Source organism: Xenopus tropicalis, chromosome 1 (assembly GCF_000004195.4).
Source record: "Xenopus tropicalis strain Nigerian chromosome 1, UCB_Xtro_10.0, whole genome shotgun sequence".
In the NCBI taxonomy this organism is placed as follows: domain Eukaryota; kingdom Metazoa; phylum Chordata; class Amphibia; order Anura; family Pipidae; genus Xenopus; species Xenopus tropicalis.
The window spans coordinates 166535132-166551184 of record NC_030677.2 but is presented as its reverse complement, the minus strand read 5'-3'; the positions used below and the strand labels follow the sequence as shown (position 1 = coordinate 166551184).

General features: G+C 38.0%; 1 protein-coding gene across 7 annotated transcripts in view; it reads right to left on the bottom strand.

The window, feature by feature from the left end:
* The window catches only part of osbp2 (oxysterol binding protein 2), a 125591-nt gene that overhangs the window by 21762 nt on the left and 87776 nt on the right, over positions 1–16053 (bottom strand). For all 7 annotated transcript variants that reach the window (XM_012968645.3, XM_012968653.3, XM_031892872.1 and 4 more), the window contains 4 exons: positions 12573–12771; positions 9470–9587; positions 4793–4859; positions 3074–3238 (listed from right to left, as the gene is read on the bottom strand). In XM_012968645.3, coding sequence (XP_012824099.1) covers positions 3074–3238; positions 4793–4859; positions 9470–9587; positions 12573–12771 — 549 coding nt within the window. The remainder of the gene's footprint in view (positions 1–3073; positions 3239–4792; positions 4860–9469; positions 9588–12572; positions 12772–16053) is intronic.

Genomic DNA, 16053 nt, shown 5'->3' with positions numbered 1-16053 from the left:
GCAAAGCATTTGATCTCATATAGTACATTATCACTTGCATTAGCTGCACAGAAACAGCTGCTCTGAAAAGACATTAGTGATAGCATAAATCTTGCACCAGCTGGTGATTTGGTCTACATCAAAACAAAGCTTAGCTTTTAGGGAATTATCCTGTTTAGTAGCTATGGCATAACTTGGTCAGAAATATGGGATGGTGCTAAAAAAAACCAGCAGATATTTCTTGCCAAACTTGTTTTCCCACTGTTACCACTTTAGCAGCTCTTTATACTGTATTATAGGATTATACGTAATCTAAAGTAACTGTCCTGCAGGTCTGTATAGTCTGTATGTGCTACTGGGGTATAAATGGAGTCCGCATAATACAAATAAGATATAAGGTGTCTACACAGTACTGCAGAGGGAATGCTGAGGTGCTGATATATGGCCAGTACTGGGCATAATACTGAGAATTAATGGACAGCACCACAACACTAGTTAGTGCAGCTTGTGTCAGGACACCCACCTACAGTGTCCCTGCTGTATCACATTATTAGATCTGAATAGTTCTAGGCATGCCTTTTGAGAACCAAATGTCCTACATAACAAGTAATCAAGTATGGAATTAAGGACTCATATTACATTGCAGCATCCCGCCATGGCAAAATTTAGAATTATTACTACATCAGGCTGACTTCAACTTGTTGCATCACACTCTGTAGCCTGGTTGTGGGTTTGCACAACTGCATACATGACAAGCAGCTAATAGAAAGTCTATTCTAATGTTACCAATAATTCTACAATTACAAGGCAGAGTAACACTGATTTCTCTGCTTATGTTGTAAGCTTTACTAGAACGTTCCTTCCATGAGGCAAGGCAGTGTCACCTTTGACAGTGAGACAAATTGAGTGATCGTTTGGCCCTAGGGCCAAAGAGTGGGCATAGGCACAGTCTAGGTTTGATTTTTCCATCGGATCGGTGACCACATCTGCTGCCCAATCTGATCATAAGGAAAAATCAAACCTGCCCGATCGAGATCTGGCCAATTTCTGGCTGGTCAACTGTACTGTGGAACACATTATTGTGATGTGGGACAAATATACATGTCCTAACCAGAGCTGTATTTCACTCCAGTGATGCCTTAGACTCCAGCCCCCTCCCCTCGCCAGTTGGCACATGAGCAGTATAGTCAGGGTATGCTCCATTTGTAGAAAGGAGGGATACCCCACCTTCCTTCAGCTTGGATGTAGCCATAAGTATTTTAATAAAAAAGCAATTATTCTATCACCCCTAAAGCTGCCACCACAAGCACTCGGGTGCCCATATACAGAAATATGGCCCTGGTCCCAAGTGTTCATCTGCAGGTCTCAAGGGGCATAATACAAGTTTTGATTTTACTCTTAATGAGTTGTAGCCAGTCAGTCACAAGCCCTGAATTACTACTTATCTTACCTATAATCATGTAGAGAATTGGCGTCTTTATATTGTAAAATGCTAATTAGAAGTGACAGTTTATAGTATGATTTAAAATACCTTTAACTAAGCCATCTGACTTCATATAGAATTTAAAAATATGCAATGCACTGAGCTAATTACTTCTGCCACCCTTCAAGCTGAATTCACACTGCTATTTTTATATGAAAGGTTTCATCTGCAGTAGAAGTCTGTTCACAGGAACGACATTGCTTGGTCTCCATACAATAAATTGCCTTGATGAAAAGAGACTCCACTCCTGCTGCTTAGCTGTCACACGTCCCTAGGAAACCACCAGCGCAGATGCCCTTGCCAGAAACATTAGGTCACAAGATACTTTATGAAGTTCTCCACAGTTAAAATAAATCGAAATGATTCCTTACCTGAATATAACTAAACAGACCTGCAAGGGGATAATGACATGTTTCAAGAACATTAATTTAAAAGGCAATGACATGGAGTCTACGACCCTTTAAACAACACTGTGGTGTATCGTACAAATTCACTTACAGTCCTGTGGTTAAATCTGAACTTAAAAAAAAGAGGTCATATAGACACAGTTTCTTGTATATTGGGAAAATAAAAGCTTGTGGATTAGAGGTTAGTTTTAGCAGGAAAGACCTGCTTTGAAGCCTGGAACCCACCCCATTGGCTGCTTTACCAGTTGAGAAACCCTGGGAGTAGCATATATATCGAGTATATCCCTAGCCCATTTCATCTCTATCTGGTGGGTAGGATACAAACACTAATGATATTTGTTGATTATTTTGTTGAGTTTGCCACAAACCTCTTCTTATTCTAATTTAATTGCCCCTCACTTTTTTGCTTTTTTATGCAGATTCAATAGGGTATATTCACCTATTCACACATTCAGTGTACAAATTGCAATTTCCTGCACAATCTCCATGTTTTTTCCTACAATGCACCATTTTTTCCAACAGTTTTGAAGTTGTGGATGTAAGCGGGCGCTTGATGCAATGGTGCCAAATATATTATAAGTGTGCCTGGCCTCATTTCTGGTGTTCGCTATTGACGCAGAAGGCTGGGGCACCCTTGGGCTACCATCTGGTCAGGAAGTGGCGGTAGCTCCAGGGGTTCTCCTGTATCAATAAGCGAAGCAGTGCCCGATTCGAAAGGCAGGGAGGACTGATTGGCACCCAGCCCAACAATATGGAAGCAAATAGCACTTTTTAATGAAAATGGTTTCAGGTGCGACTGCAGGGAAAGTTGCTTGCTGCGCTTCGGATGTAAATAAGCCCTAATGTGTTTTCTTCAACTTACGATACTGAGTAAAGAGGAATACTGTATTTGCCCTTTAGGCTTCTTTCAAGAAAAAAAATGAAATCACCATCTTCCTTACTTCATATTTTATATAGATATATATAAATAAAACAGGTTTTTTTCTGTACAAGAGAAGGCTTCAAAAGAAACTTTAATCAAAGGAGAGAGAGAAAAAAGGTTATCATTAAAGACATTTTCTTACAGGTGTTAAGGTCTTCAATAAAAAGCTTTGCTTTAATGAATGTTTTCTTGAAGCCTTCTCTTGCATTAACAGGAGGTCACTTAACATTTTCACAGTAGTGCCCCCGTTCTGAAAATAACACATCACAGAAACTCACGTACAGGCATGGGGATTTTGGATAATTCTTTGCCAATACAGTTTTTCATTATACTCCAGAGGTTAAGGCTGTAGTTTGGTTTGTCAGGAATACGTGTTCTTCTCCTTTTCTTAGGTATAAGTTCCTTGCGCTTAGATTCATGATTACTTTCCGGGGAACTATGAAATGCCTGTAAATGAGAAGCAATGGATAATTATAATATAGCATTACGTGATCATCTTAAAGAGATTCTATTTGCCACACAGAACATGTGGATGTTTGACCTGGCAGCCCTGCAAGGCACTGACCCAAAATGCATAAATACTTTCTTGCTTGCTGAACACATATATGAAATCATTTTGACTCTCACTAAGGGTGATTTTTGTGCCTCTTGCATTATGAGATCATCTTAGTAGAGTTTTTCTCTAATGTGTCCTAATTATTATAACACAGAAATAAGTCAGCTGCTAAATTTATACTGTAATACACTGTACCCAGCTGCGAACAGCTGTAAAGAGCAGCTAAGAGTACATATTAATTGTCTTTGGGGACATGAAATTATACATGGAGCATGAAACAAGCACTGTGGAATTCATGCTAAATTTATAATAGTAAAGAGATGGTCTGTTGACTATTCCCTACTCATCAAAATTCATTTCTCTTTTTCTCCCTAATGTCCTGTCTCCATATTTGTTCTCTATTCCACCCACACTTTCACTCTGCAACCTTAACTCTTTATCTTCCTTCTCAGTTATTCCCTAATAATTCTCTGCTTTTCTCTTCTCTATTTTATAGTAATATCTTATGAGAAGCCAACTCTTTGGGATAATAAATCATCTTAACGCAGGCTACATTTACGGGCAGTGTCACGCTGTAAAATGTGATCATCAAAATACCTAAAAGTACCGTCGACTAATTTCATTTTACTGAATGGCAAACAAACCGTTGCTATGGGCACCGGTGATATTTGTTTATGGATTCAATGCTTCCGGGATCAGGCACAGGATTATGCACTTATACACAGTCCTCAACCAATGCAGTGCAGTGTACCATAGGCAGGCTACACACTTGAAAGGCAAGATAATTCCAGAAGTGTTGAGTATTTTGATTGTGCCCAAGAGTTAAACCTGAACTGATAAAAATCATTAATAGTTTATGAAGTGTACAAGCAGCAAACTGAGTGCTTCCATGAAAAATACTATATGTATCTCATTACAATATTCTGGTGACAGTACTACAGCACTACATATTGTGCATGTAATACAGTTTCCCATACACTTCTCCTAATTATAGAATTATAGATGGGGCACACGGTCATTCTTTTTAAACAATTATAGCATGTTGTGCTCTTCACTTATTAGAACCATCTCCCATAGGGTATTCTAATTGCTGCTTTTTATAACAGTGATTAAAACCATCACTACCTACCCAAGGTTACCTACCATAGCTCATTATTTTGCTGTCAATTCTGGTGTATTAATAGGAATGAGCCCTGGTGAGTAGAGGGGATTATATTAAAATAACAGGAACTCAAAATGGTCAGTGTTACATAGTCATAATGTCAAATACAGTGCAGTTTAGAAAAAAAGAGATGTACAGTAAGAATCTCAATCATTTTATGATGACACCATTGTATTTCTTACAAGCCAAAATATATTGATTTCTATGTTCACGTAAATGTAAAAACAGATGTGAAGCGCCGCATGTTGGGAACAGCTGACTTACAGACTGCAAATATACTCACATTGTCTTCTAGATGCCAGTCATCTGGGTGGCCTCCACTAGCACTGCTCAGGTTGCTCCCAGATCGTCTGGAAAATATAGTATTGCATTACTAATGGAAAATGCACAAGATAAGATACGGCATTTCAGTCCTCGTTAACCAGGATAATATAACAGCCTGCAAATAAATGTATCTAACAATGATAATACAATAAGTAATAGATGCAGTTGGATGAATAAAAGGAAATTCTGAAATGCAAAAAGACATATATTAAACCTTTTATCTCTAATTCCCAAACAAATTTGAAGCAAAGCAGCTATTTATTAAAAGGGGGTATATCTACTCTTGAGGAAATCTATATTGTTTTGTTTTTTGCTGTTTAAAACAAGGAGTCTACTTTTTTACAAGATGCTTCATGTAAAAATTATTACAGTTTATCTATGGTTTGAAAGTCATAGCCTCTGTTTTAACTAATAGCTCATTGTTTCTACACGTATTTAGAACAATAGTGGTGCCATGGGCTACACGTAAAACATAAACGCTGAAATGGTTTACATTTAGGTCAAACATGACGCAGAAAAGGCAGACCATTAATATATAAAAAAATGTGATAGAAATCCTTTAAATGGACAGAGCATTTTGAGTGTTGAGTCCCCAGCCTCAAGCTCAGTAATACAACAATAGGTTTGTTATTAATACATGTTTTATACCACCAGGCTTATTACCCCCTCCTTTTAGTCCTTTTATGGCATATTGTCCATCCCCAAACACATACTGACCATGGTCAATTAATAAACATAGTAAATGTGGGTGAATAAAAAAAATAATACCATTAACTGCAGTATTTGTACCTGTGCAAAAAATTCTAATAATTTAGTTTTCGATAATGAATCACACATGCTGTTATACTTATTTTTAAAGGCACAAGCATTTAAAGGGGAACTCTGGCTTTCGAACCATAATTTGTTCAGAAGCCCTACACAACAAAGAAACCACTAATATACCCATCACTGTAATTTGTTCCTTCAAAAAGTATAATTAAATACCATTTTATATGCTGAAATTCAGCTGCAAAACAGTTCTTTTCTGTATCATTTGAATCCTGGCAGGGAAGGAGGAACCAAAACATTGATGTTACAAATTTTAACAACTTCTCTACAGCTTACAGACAGCATGCAGGAACTACATAACCCACAATGCATTGCATTGCATAGTTCCTTTCTGTATTGACATCTTGTGTGCAGGGAATTGTGGGATTTGGAGGCTAAAGGCCGACTGAGGACAGTCAACTACTGTTACATTTTATTTTAGTCTCAAAGCAGTCAGCCAGATCCACAGGGGAACAGGGGGGCAGGCTTAGGTAACTGTTGCAAACCATTATTACATAAAAAATCATGAAAAGGCATATTAATGTGTATTGCAAAGTTGCGTGAAATTATGTTTACTTTTTAAAAAAGCTGTGTTTGGGTGAGTTCCCCTTTAAGAAATCATGTTTGTGTTTGCCTGTTGGTTATTGAAATATTGCATAGGACTAGAGCTTTATCACAGAAGCCAAGATATTGCATATTGATCTACACTTTCCAAGGCAGCTTTAATTGACGACAGCATAAGAATCAAAGTCTGAGCTGCCAGTAGAAAAGAATATATATTGGCAATAGAGAATATCCATAATTCACAAGCATTTAGGTTTATTGGCCTTCTCCCTTGTGGGTTCCTGAATGTTAGTTAGTCAGGAGGCTGTGTTGTAACAGCTCAAGAACTCAATAGCTTTCTAAAGGGCAATGAATTAATAGAACAAATCTTTTCTTAGCTTTGTGGGTTCCTGTTCAGGAATAAGTGTTCTTTCTTGTAACTGAAGTTGATGGCATGTAGAAAACATTAAACAGAGCTCAAGGGCGGGAGGGAACAATACCAGCACTATTCTCTGTGCTTCCCTCTGAAGGCAAGCTAAAACTTCAGTTTCCATTGTATCAGATCACCATTGTATCAGACGGGCTGGCTGCAACCTTCTATGTCACCCCTATTGCCCACATAGTCCCATGGTCTGACAGCAATGGGAGTATGGTCAGTCAGAAAAAGTGAATGCAACTCTCTTGATAACATGGTCAATTTCCCAGGCTTTATAACTAGATACAATGGATTTATGTAAGCATACACATTATCATATACTAAGCACAATTTTGCATGCAAATCTGAAAATATAAAGGTCTTTCAAGAATGAATCCCTATGCGCTCAACTTCCACTACTGCCATTTTAATTTCAGCATACCAGATGGTCTATTCAGAATGCTAGTTGTGCATCATTTACTGCTGTTCTGTGAGCTGTCAAGGGGCAGAAAGGGATTACAGAGACATATGTAGGCATGCTAATTGTGTCTGATAGTGAGCTATTTTATTAGCTCTGCACACATTATTGATGTGGGCTCAGTCATAGGAGGAAAGAGGCTCAGCCAAGTGATAGCTTTGCACCCTATACCGCCTTAAGGTATTGGCTGCTTCATTTCGGTACCAATATAACACACAAGCAAATTAAAGGCAGTGACATCTATGTGCCACACATATAGGTTGAGTAAAAGCGGTTCTTCTGTCTTCAGACTTCAACTTACTAGCACATCCCGAGCATGATGGAAACCATTATAACTCTAAGGCATCTGCCGCAGGCACAGAAAGCTTCTACAATGAAACTCCCACTCTACTTGGGCCAAGAAGAGAAAAAATGTTTCTGATTCTGCAGAAACTTATTTAAATAAGTAGGCTTTTGGCAGAGAGCCCAGAAACTCAACAGGCAACACTTGTAACTAATAAGCTAAACAGGTCTCTTAGGGGAACTGAGATTTGCAGCTTAAAGGGCAATTTCACCTTTTTTTAGTAAAACTGTAATAACACATAAAACAAGACCCCAAAACCCCCAGAAATGTGTTGAAACTTTAAATAACCTGCCAAATTTTGTAAAATGGGAGTGGCATTTAGGGGGTGTGGTCGCAAAAATGGGCGTAGTAAAATGTTTGCCGTGCTACGTGCGGCCTTTCTTTTTTGTCCCTCTTTACATTTTTTGAATGTAGATGTACCATTGGGTAATCCTAAATAGAAAATTGCCTTTTGGGGTGAAGACACACAGGGCTACAGTACTAGTAGCAGATACTTGTCGTGGCTACAGACAGTGCTGATCATTTACTGATAATTGTCTCTCTGTGTGTTTTAGCAGAGGCAATTCTCAGTATTGTCTATGGCAGGGTATTTTATGGCGTTTCGTAGCCATAACAAGTAGCTGCTACTAAGTTATCTTCGTTGGGATCAAGTACAAGGTAATGTTTTATTATTACAGAGAAAATGGAAATCATTAACAAAAATAAATACAAATCATTTGCTTGAAATGGAGAGGTTTCTGGATAAAGGATTCTATAAAAAACCAAATGTACCGTCATGCTGTAAATTAGGGTATTAGAAAGCACCTATGAGTTCCACTACTTCTATTAAAGACCTTTTTTAATGACAAAGCAACTCCTCAGTCAATGTTACAATAGTGAATAAAGTTTACATATGTAGGGACCCATAGGGTTAACATGTCCCTATGGCTTTAAACCCTACAACTTCCTTAGTCTGTGCTGTTGCTGGGCAAAGACCCATGTATCAGTTTATAGTTTTGCATATGTGTCTTATTGGTTAACAGGGAGACCACTCCTTTGGCACTCTGATATAGTGCTTAGCAGGGGGGTGGGTCTTCCTTTTCGGCTGCATCTGCTGACCCAGGTGAAAGTTCCACTGATCAACAGGGCCCCAATAAAGTGAGTACCCTAGAGGCTGCATCTAACTCTAGTGAAGTCGGGGAACAGGGACCCCGTGAATGAGGAATAGTAAGTGTCAGGATAATTTATAAGAGCATTTTCTAGGAAAGTGAGATAGTGAGATTAGTTAGAAAGAGCAGTTTTGGCTCCAACCAGGAGAGATTAGCTGGAAGTACTCTTCCCTACAGGCATTGTTGCCTTAGAGCAGGACACGGTTAAGACACAGGTATCAGGACAGTTTCTATCCCTGATCCATAGTTGGCTGTGAGGGATCCAGGCTGCTAAGGGACACCCTGAGTATACAGATACTTGGCCAGGCTACTCTCCACAGGGAGGCCGTGCTGGTTGGTGGTCCTTACCCTCCCCACCCTCGGCTGAGGTGGGGTATACCTCAGCCGAGGGTGGGCAATTACCTGATATCTCCTCTGTGTGAGTATATTGCAATAACCCTGCATATTGATCGTCTCTGACAATAAACCAATTCTATTGTTCAACTGGCACCCATTTGTTACTCTGCACTGCACACAGCTACAGTGGGTGGTAGTTGCACTACACCATAGTTCCGGTTGGTCACTTCCACTTAGCATAGGCCCATCCTGAAGGATTGAGTTGCGTGTACCCCATTCTCTAAACCTACATTAGCTGTGCTGTTGGCTTGGTTATAGCCAATAAGGGGTTACACATAAATAATAGTAATGAAGTAATACTATAAAGACATATCAGATATCATAGACCGTTTGATATTTTATATTCTTTGCCTCACATATATATTTGTTCTTGATGATCCTATCATATACAGGAGGGCTACAGGTTTCAGTAATGTAATAGAATGTCACAAAGGTACAGGGTAAGCTTAGTTTATTATTTATATTTATTATTATCAGAGTTAAAATATGTAGTGTCTTCCCAGTACCTGTGCTGTTTAGGGTCAGCTGTTACTGTGATAAAAGCTGGTGCGTCCTCCATGGCATCAAAGTACTCTGTCTCCTCATCTTCATCACTGGCTTCCCCTTTTATAGCTGGGACATTCCCTATAAGCAAAGCAGAGCAATTAAATCAATGATTGATGAATAACAGTATAATTCCTTTTCTGAGGTTATTACAGGAATCTAGTGGTTAAAACAGTAGACCACAAATCAATTTATAAGCAACGGGCAAGCAACAAGAAAGAAAGAAAATACCCCATTATGGACTCATTAAACAAAAACAAACCAATTAAAAATTGGAACACCTGGTCACATACAAAAGTCCTCACCACAACAAAAAATGTGTGTTTTTTTCGTGTTATTTTTGTTTTCATTCTACATTATAATTTCATTCATGCTTTTTCAATTCAGATTTTTTAATAAATGAATAGATATTTGTGCTTTGCATGGAAATGCGTTTATTTGTGGTTTCAAAAAACTCTAAGGGGTTTATGTAATAAAAGGCACTAAATTTGCTCAGGAGCAGTAACCCATAGCAACCAACCAGCAGGTAGAATTTACTAGTCACCTGTTTAAAATAAAACATCTTAATGGTTGCTATGGGTTACTGCTTCTGGGCAAATGTAGTGCCTTTTATTAGATATGGGGGTAAAACCACTAAAATCAGAATGTTGATAAATCTGCCCCTAAATATAGTAGAATAAATTATACAACATGGTTTCATATATCTATAATATCATTATGTTTTAGAGGTACCCTACCAAATGTCTGGCAAAAAAGTTCAAAAACCACCGCCATTGATCCTTGTGTATGTGATGCAAATGAGGGAAGAATGGTGGGTGTGTCCTAACAATCATTTTCCACAACAGAATGTGGAAATTTCAACATTACACAATCTGTAATCTGGAATGTTATGGGTTCCAAAATGTTGCAAATGTAAGTACCTCAATATCTTGTATGAATGCCAATTATTTCCACATGTGTTTTGAAAATGAAACAGGTTGCTTCATCTTAAGGACTGATTCAGTATGGAACCCTTGCCTTCATTTGTGGTACATTTTATTGGTTGCTATGGGTTACTGCTTCTGGGCAATCTTAGTGCTTTTATTACATATTGAGAACATTTGTTCAAACTTTAAAACAATCACCACTCATTCAAACAAAAATAAACAAATACATAAATACTGGAAAATACATAAAAAGAAATACATCAATAAACAAACAGAAATACATAAAAAGAAAGGCTTAAAGGAGCAACACTGGAGGAAATGGTTTAGCTTGCAAAGAAAACATTGTTACCATGGATACAGTAAGGTTAGCTGAGCTCTGAGAAATAGTCAAGGTTACAGCTTATAATCCATTGCATACAACAGAGTGCGTCATTCTAACCCTGGAGCAAGTAAATCAATAAAGCATGCCACATAAAAGAGAGCAAGGAGGGTCAAGATGGAGGGTCAAGATGGAAAAATAAAAAAGGCATAAATTCATGCTGTAAGGGCTGCAATGGACAGCCCTTAAAGGAAAACATTTCTGCTTGCAAAGCTACTAGGGATCTCTAATGGCTAGTACCATGTCTAACACATATGGCTTCTAGTATTCTAGAATTCTAGCTATTTACTTAGCTAATTCCTATCTATTTACTCAGTCCAAAGTAAGAGAAATAATGTACTGTACTGTGGCTTGGTATTACAATAAAGAAAGATATATGGGATCAGGGTATTGTGTAACTCACCCATAATCGGCTTTAAGCCCCAAGATCTGCTTCACTGTACAAAATGGCCAAGTGCCAGAAAGAAAAGGCACCAAGGGTAGAACAAAATCTCCAAGGAAAGATACAGAATCAGAGAATTCAATTACAGCCTCGGAGCAAACAGGACTTTGCAAAGAGATTAAGGATGAGGAACGTGGGTAAGCACAATTTTAGCCTTGCTTTCAGCGTTTAAAAATAATATCACAAGCTATTTCTGCACATAGTGTACATGCAAATATAGAGAGGCATTTAAGCAGGTCTGAATGGCTGGGGCTTCATGTCTTCCCTTAGCGTTGGGAAACTCACAGGGTATAAACACAGGTGGCCAGAGGAAACTCTAGTTATGTTTCACACAAAGGAAATGAATATCTCTTTATGTGAGCAGCAAAAATGTTGAGTTAACCTGGTATAAAATGAAAAGAAACCCTTAGCAGCAAGGCAGCAATATATACCCTATTCAGTTTTATTTCATTCCCTCTATCACATAGAATAGATGATGGCAAGGTGGGGGGAGGGGGTGAATAATGGGTCCTGTCATTTTTTTTTATACAAAATGGGATCACCATCAACACCATTTATATAACATACTGTATATATGTGCATTTACAAATTCATGTTTACCCCCTTCCCTGTCAGTCAGAAATTAATATCTAATTGACTTTATCCAACAAGATTGATTTTTTTGTTTAATTCTTGTCACGTCACCTGCAGTCCTGCCATGCGGAGCAGATCTGCTCCTGACCTCATTGATTGTTCACTCTGTATCAAGTTATTGACGCTTCCCCAAGAGCGCCTCACTGTAGGTGGTTAGCCTCAAGGTCATTACTTATTTCACACAGGACACATTTCTAGGGTACAGATTAAATTAAAGGCCAAATTACGCCATACACTCAAACATATATCATGTAATATGTGCAAATTAGTTTCATGCACACAGCCGTGTAAGTTCAATTTTTATAACAGTATATGATGGTCTAAGGAAGAACAGTATTTGCACAGGGGTGGCTCTCATATCGCCTTTCACCACAGGTGTATAAAGGTGCCCTGTAGCACTGGAGCTGGTAGAAATGACAATGCAACAACCCAGTGTAACACTAATTATATAACTAAATCTACTACCAAAATAAACTTCAATGATATGAACAATTACCAATGTAAATTCAATTAAGACTGCAAGTTTTATTTTATTGAGTGTCCTTGGCCATTTGTCATTTATTCTGGTTGTCTCTTGACAGCACAGGCAGTCCAGCTGCTACTTCATTACTTGCACATTTAAGATTGGAAAGATAGGGAATGTAAAACTGCACCCAAACAATACAATTCATGTACCAGAAACTTACCTTTTGGAGTGTTTAGAACTCCAGTTGTGTTGGAGGTGAGACCCGGGGCTCCCCGGCAGGCCCGTTCCAAACTATTATGTTGCTTTGCTAGCTGCTCAATAGTCTCTTCCAAGCGTACTCTCTGTTCACGCTCATACTGTAAAGCACGATGCCATTTACGACTATGGGTTTCAGCTAGATCCAAAAAATCGCGGCATGCCTAAATAATGGGAAAATGCAATACAGTAAGTAATAGGAATAGCTATGAAGGACTAACAAAACATATTACTGCCATCTGATGAAACATCTAAATACTCTTATATATTCCTAAATACATTTACAGGCTCCATCTGAGTAAGATATCTGGTATAAATAAAGTTCTAGGACTAGTCCTAGCAGTGCTATTCTTACAGGACCACATAATGTTTTGTTAGAAGTAACCGTCCACTTATTAGTTTTCCTATAATAAAGTAATTCTGAACCTGCACCTTGGTGGAAAGACTTATAGGAGAAGGAAAGGTAAAAACTAAGTAAGTCCTCTATAAGTGAGTCCTCTATCAAAAGAAACACAGGATCTTCTCCGAATTTGTTCCCCCTCTCATCAGAATTTGCTACCCCTCCCAACTCTGTGTAATCTGAGCTACCAGCAGCTAGAGCTGCAGAACAGAAGCTACTGAGACCAAGCTAAAATGAAAGCTGCTATCTTTAACAAATGGAGGGAGCTGTTTACTTTCTGAAGAATAAACATAGCGTTCTAACTTGCATTAATGTGGCTAATCTAGTGGCAGTAAAATGCAAAATGCCTTTACTTCTCTTTTATGGATCGATTTTGGAACAATTAGTATTATAGTAGAACCCTCATTTTACATTTTTCAGGGGACAAGAAAAATCAGGGAAATGAATTATATATTGGTGGGCCACAAAAATACAGTGTTAAATAAGGGAAAACTTAAAATGAGAGTATGTAAAATTGAGGTTTTATTGTGTTTACTATTGCCTCATTGGGTTTTATCTCTATCCAAAGCAGTATAAACAGACATTATGTACTTTCAAACTCTGTGGGCCTTTATTTCTCTCCATCTTAGTTACTATTGTCATAAAACTCACCAGCACACCCTGTCCTTCTGTCTTGTGTCCTCCCAGCGCTCAGTGTATAGTGAGAGAACGGAACCCTCCACTTTCCAGGCATCAGAGAATAAAATTAACTGGCACAATGTGGTGATTGTGGGGCCTGGCCCCTGTGTGTTTAGTCAAAGCAAAAGATGTAAAAGATGCAAAACACTTTGGGACAAAGAGGGGTGCCTCAAAACATTGTGCCAATTTAATATTGTTCTCTGTTCCATCTTTAAGAGTGTAGCTGCCAGTTCTCTTCAAACTGTCAAACTGTTGGAACTGCTGCAGACTGCTTTCATTGCAGGTAATGGGGATCTCCAATGATTACATGCATGACTGTCACTTAAACATATGTTATATATGTATAAATAAATCTGTTTTATTTACCAGTTCTATAGTAGGCAACGGTGCCACCAGATACCAGCTGCTTTGACCTACTACATACAACATGCCAATAATGTGCTTTTAAGAAAGGAGAAAATGAAGGATAGTGAGACATAGGGCCTTTTTTGTACTCAAGTTCAGTTTCCGATTCAAATTGCTATGTTTTTTACCCACAATACAGATTTTTTTTCCCACGACTCTAACGTAATTGTGGTCACATGTGGCTATGCGCTGGATATATCAGCTGGATATAGAGAATAAAATTGTACATGCGTGAGATAGCAAATCGGATGCATATTGTGACTAACATTGTGTCACTTCTGGCACACAAATGACATTGCTGTGAGATGCTTTTAGTGCAACTCTGCTGCACATATTACTGTAACCTGCTGTGGTAACTCTGAAATTACCTTCACTTTCAGAGCATTGATAGCTCCAGGGTTCCACAGTCAATAGGTGTACTAACACACGATTCAGCAGAAGAGGCAGGATTGATGCAATGGTGCTTGGCACAACTGTAGTGCAAGAAGCATGTATGTACTTAATGGCATAACATAGGCACAAAATTAACTTCCACTTCAGTGTGACTACGCTTGTGTCTCCATTCATAAATGAGCTCTCATGTTTTTAAAGAACTACTTTTTAAAAGGATTTAAAAATATTCAGAACAGGGATTCTTTATACAAATAACATTCTAGTGATCATCACACCACTTCACAATAAATTTAAACAAACAGGGATGTTAAAAAGTTTTACAAACAAGGGTATACAGAGTAACAATAGGATCAGAGGGCCCTGCTCGCAAGAGCTTACAATCTACAGGTAGATTTGTAGCTCTATAACTGTACAATAAATCCTGCTAGTTTGCAAGAGCATTTGGATACAAGTGCAATAGTGCACAAGAGTGGAGGGAAGGCTAATATATTATCCATATTCATCCATAAAAATACATGGGAAATAAGGATTATATTGAAGTTGCCACACCAAACTTCCATATTAGTTGCACCCTTAGATAGGAGAGGCTTTGCTTCAGGTGCAGTGAGCTGTATTACTATTCACGCTTTGTATGCAAGTAATATGAACACCCCAATGACAAGATTAATTTATCTGCCTATGCAATCCCTCTATACAATTCAATAGCAAATGCAGGTTTTTAGTTTACTTATATATTATAGTGAAACCTCAATTTTAAATCTCCTGATGTTAAAGGAACAGTAACACTAAACAATGAAAGAGCTTTAAAGCAATAAAAATATAATGCACTGTTGCCCTGCACTGGTAAAACCGGTGTGTTTGCTACAGTAACACTACTATAATTTATATAATAAGCTGCTGTGTAGCCATTGGGGCAGCCATTCAAGCTGGAAAAAAGGAGAAAAGGCACAGGTTACATAGCAGATAACAGATAAGTTCTGTAGAATACAATAGTGTTTTATCTGTTATCTGCTGTGTGCCTGTGCCTTTTCTCCTTTGAATGGCTGCCTCCATGGCTACATAGCAGCTTATTTATATAAATTATAGTAGACTTTCTGAAGTAAACACACAACTTTTACCAGTGCAGGGCAGCAGCACATTATATTTTAGTTACTTTTATACACTTTCATTTTTTGGTGTTACTGTTCCTTTAAATGGATTTGACACCATTTTGTTCAGTCCCCTGAAAAACGTAAAATGGGGGTTCTGTTGTATATTAAAATATGTGTTAGTACTGAACTCAGTTTTCCTCTGTAATCTATACTTTCCTATTACAGCTCTGTGAATCAATGCCCATGCAATACACAAGGTTGGGTTCACTGAGTGGGAAAATAAGCTGACACCAATGAAATAAACATTACTGAATTTCTTGAGCAATTTTTAAGGGCATTTGAAATGTACAGCTTCAAATATGCCAATACAAATATGAAGGTTATTTATTGACTTTCATTATTATTTATCATTTTGGTTACAGAAACTGAAGATCATTAAAAACAAAATGAAAGAGAAAGCAAAGGTCATTGGAAACAAG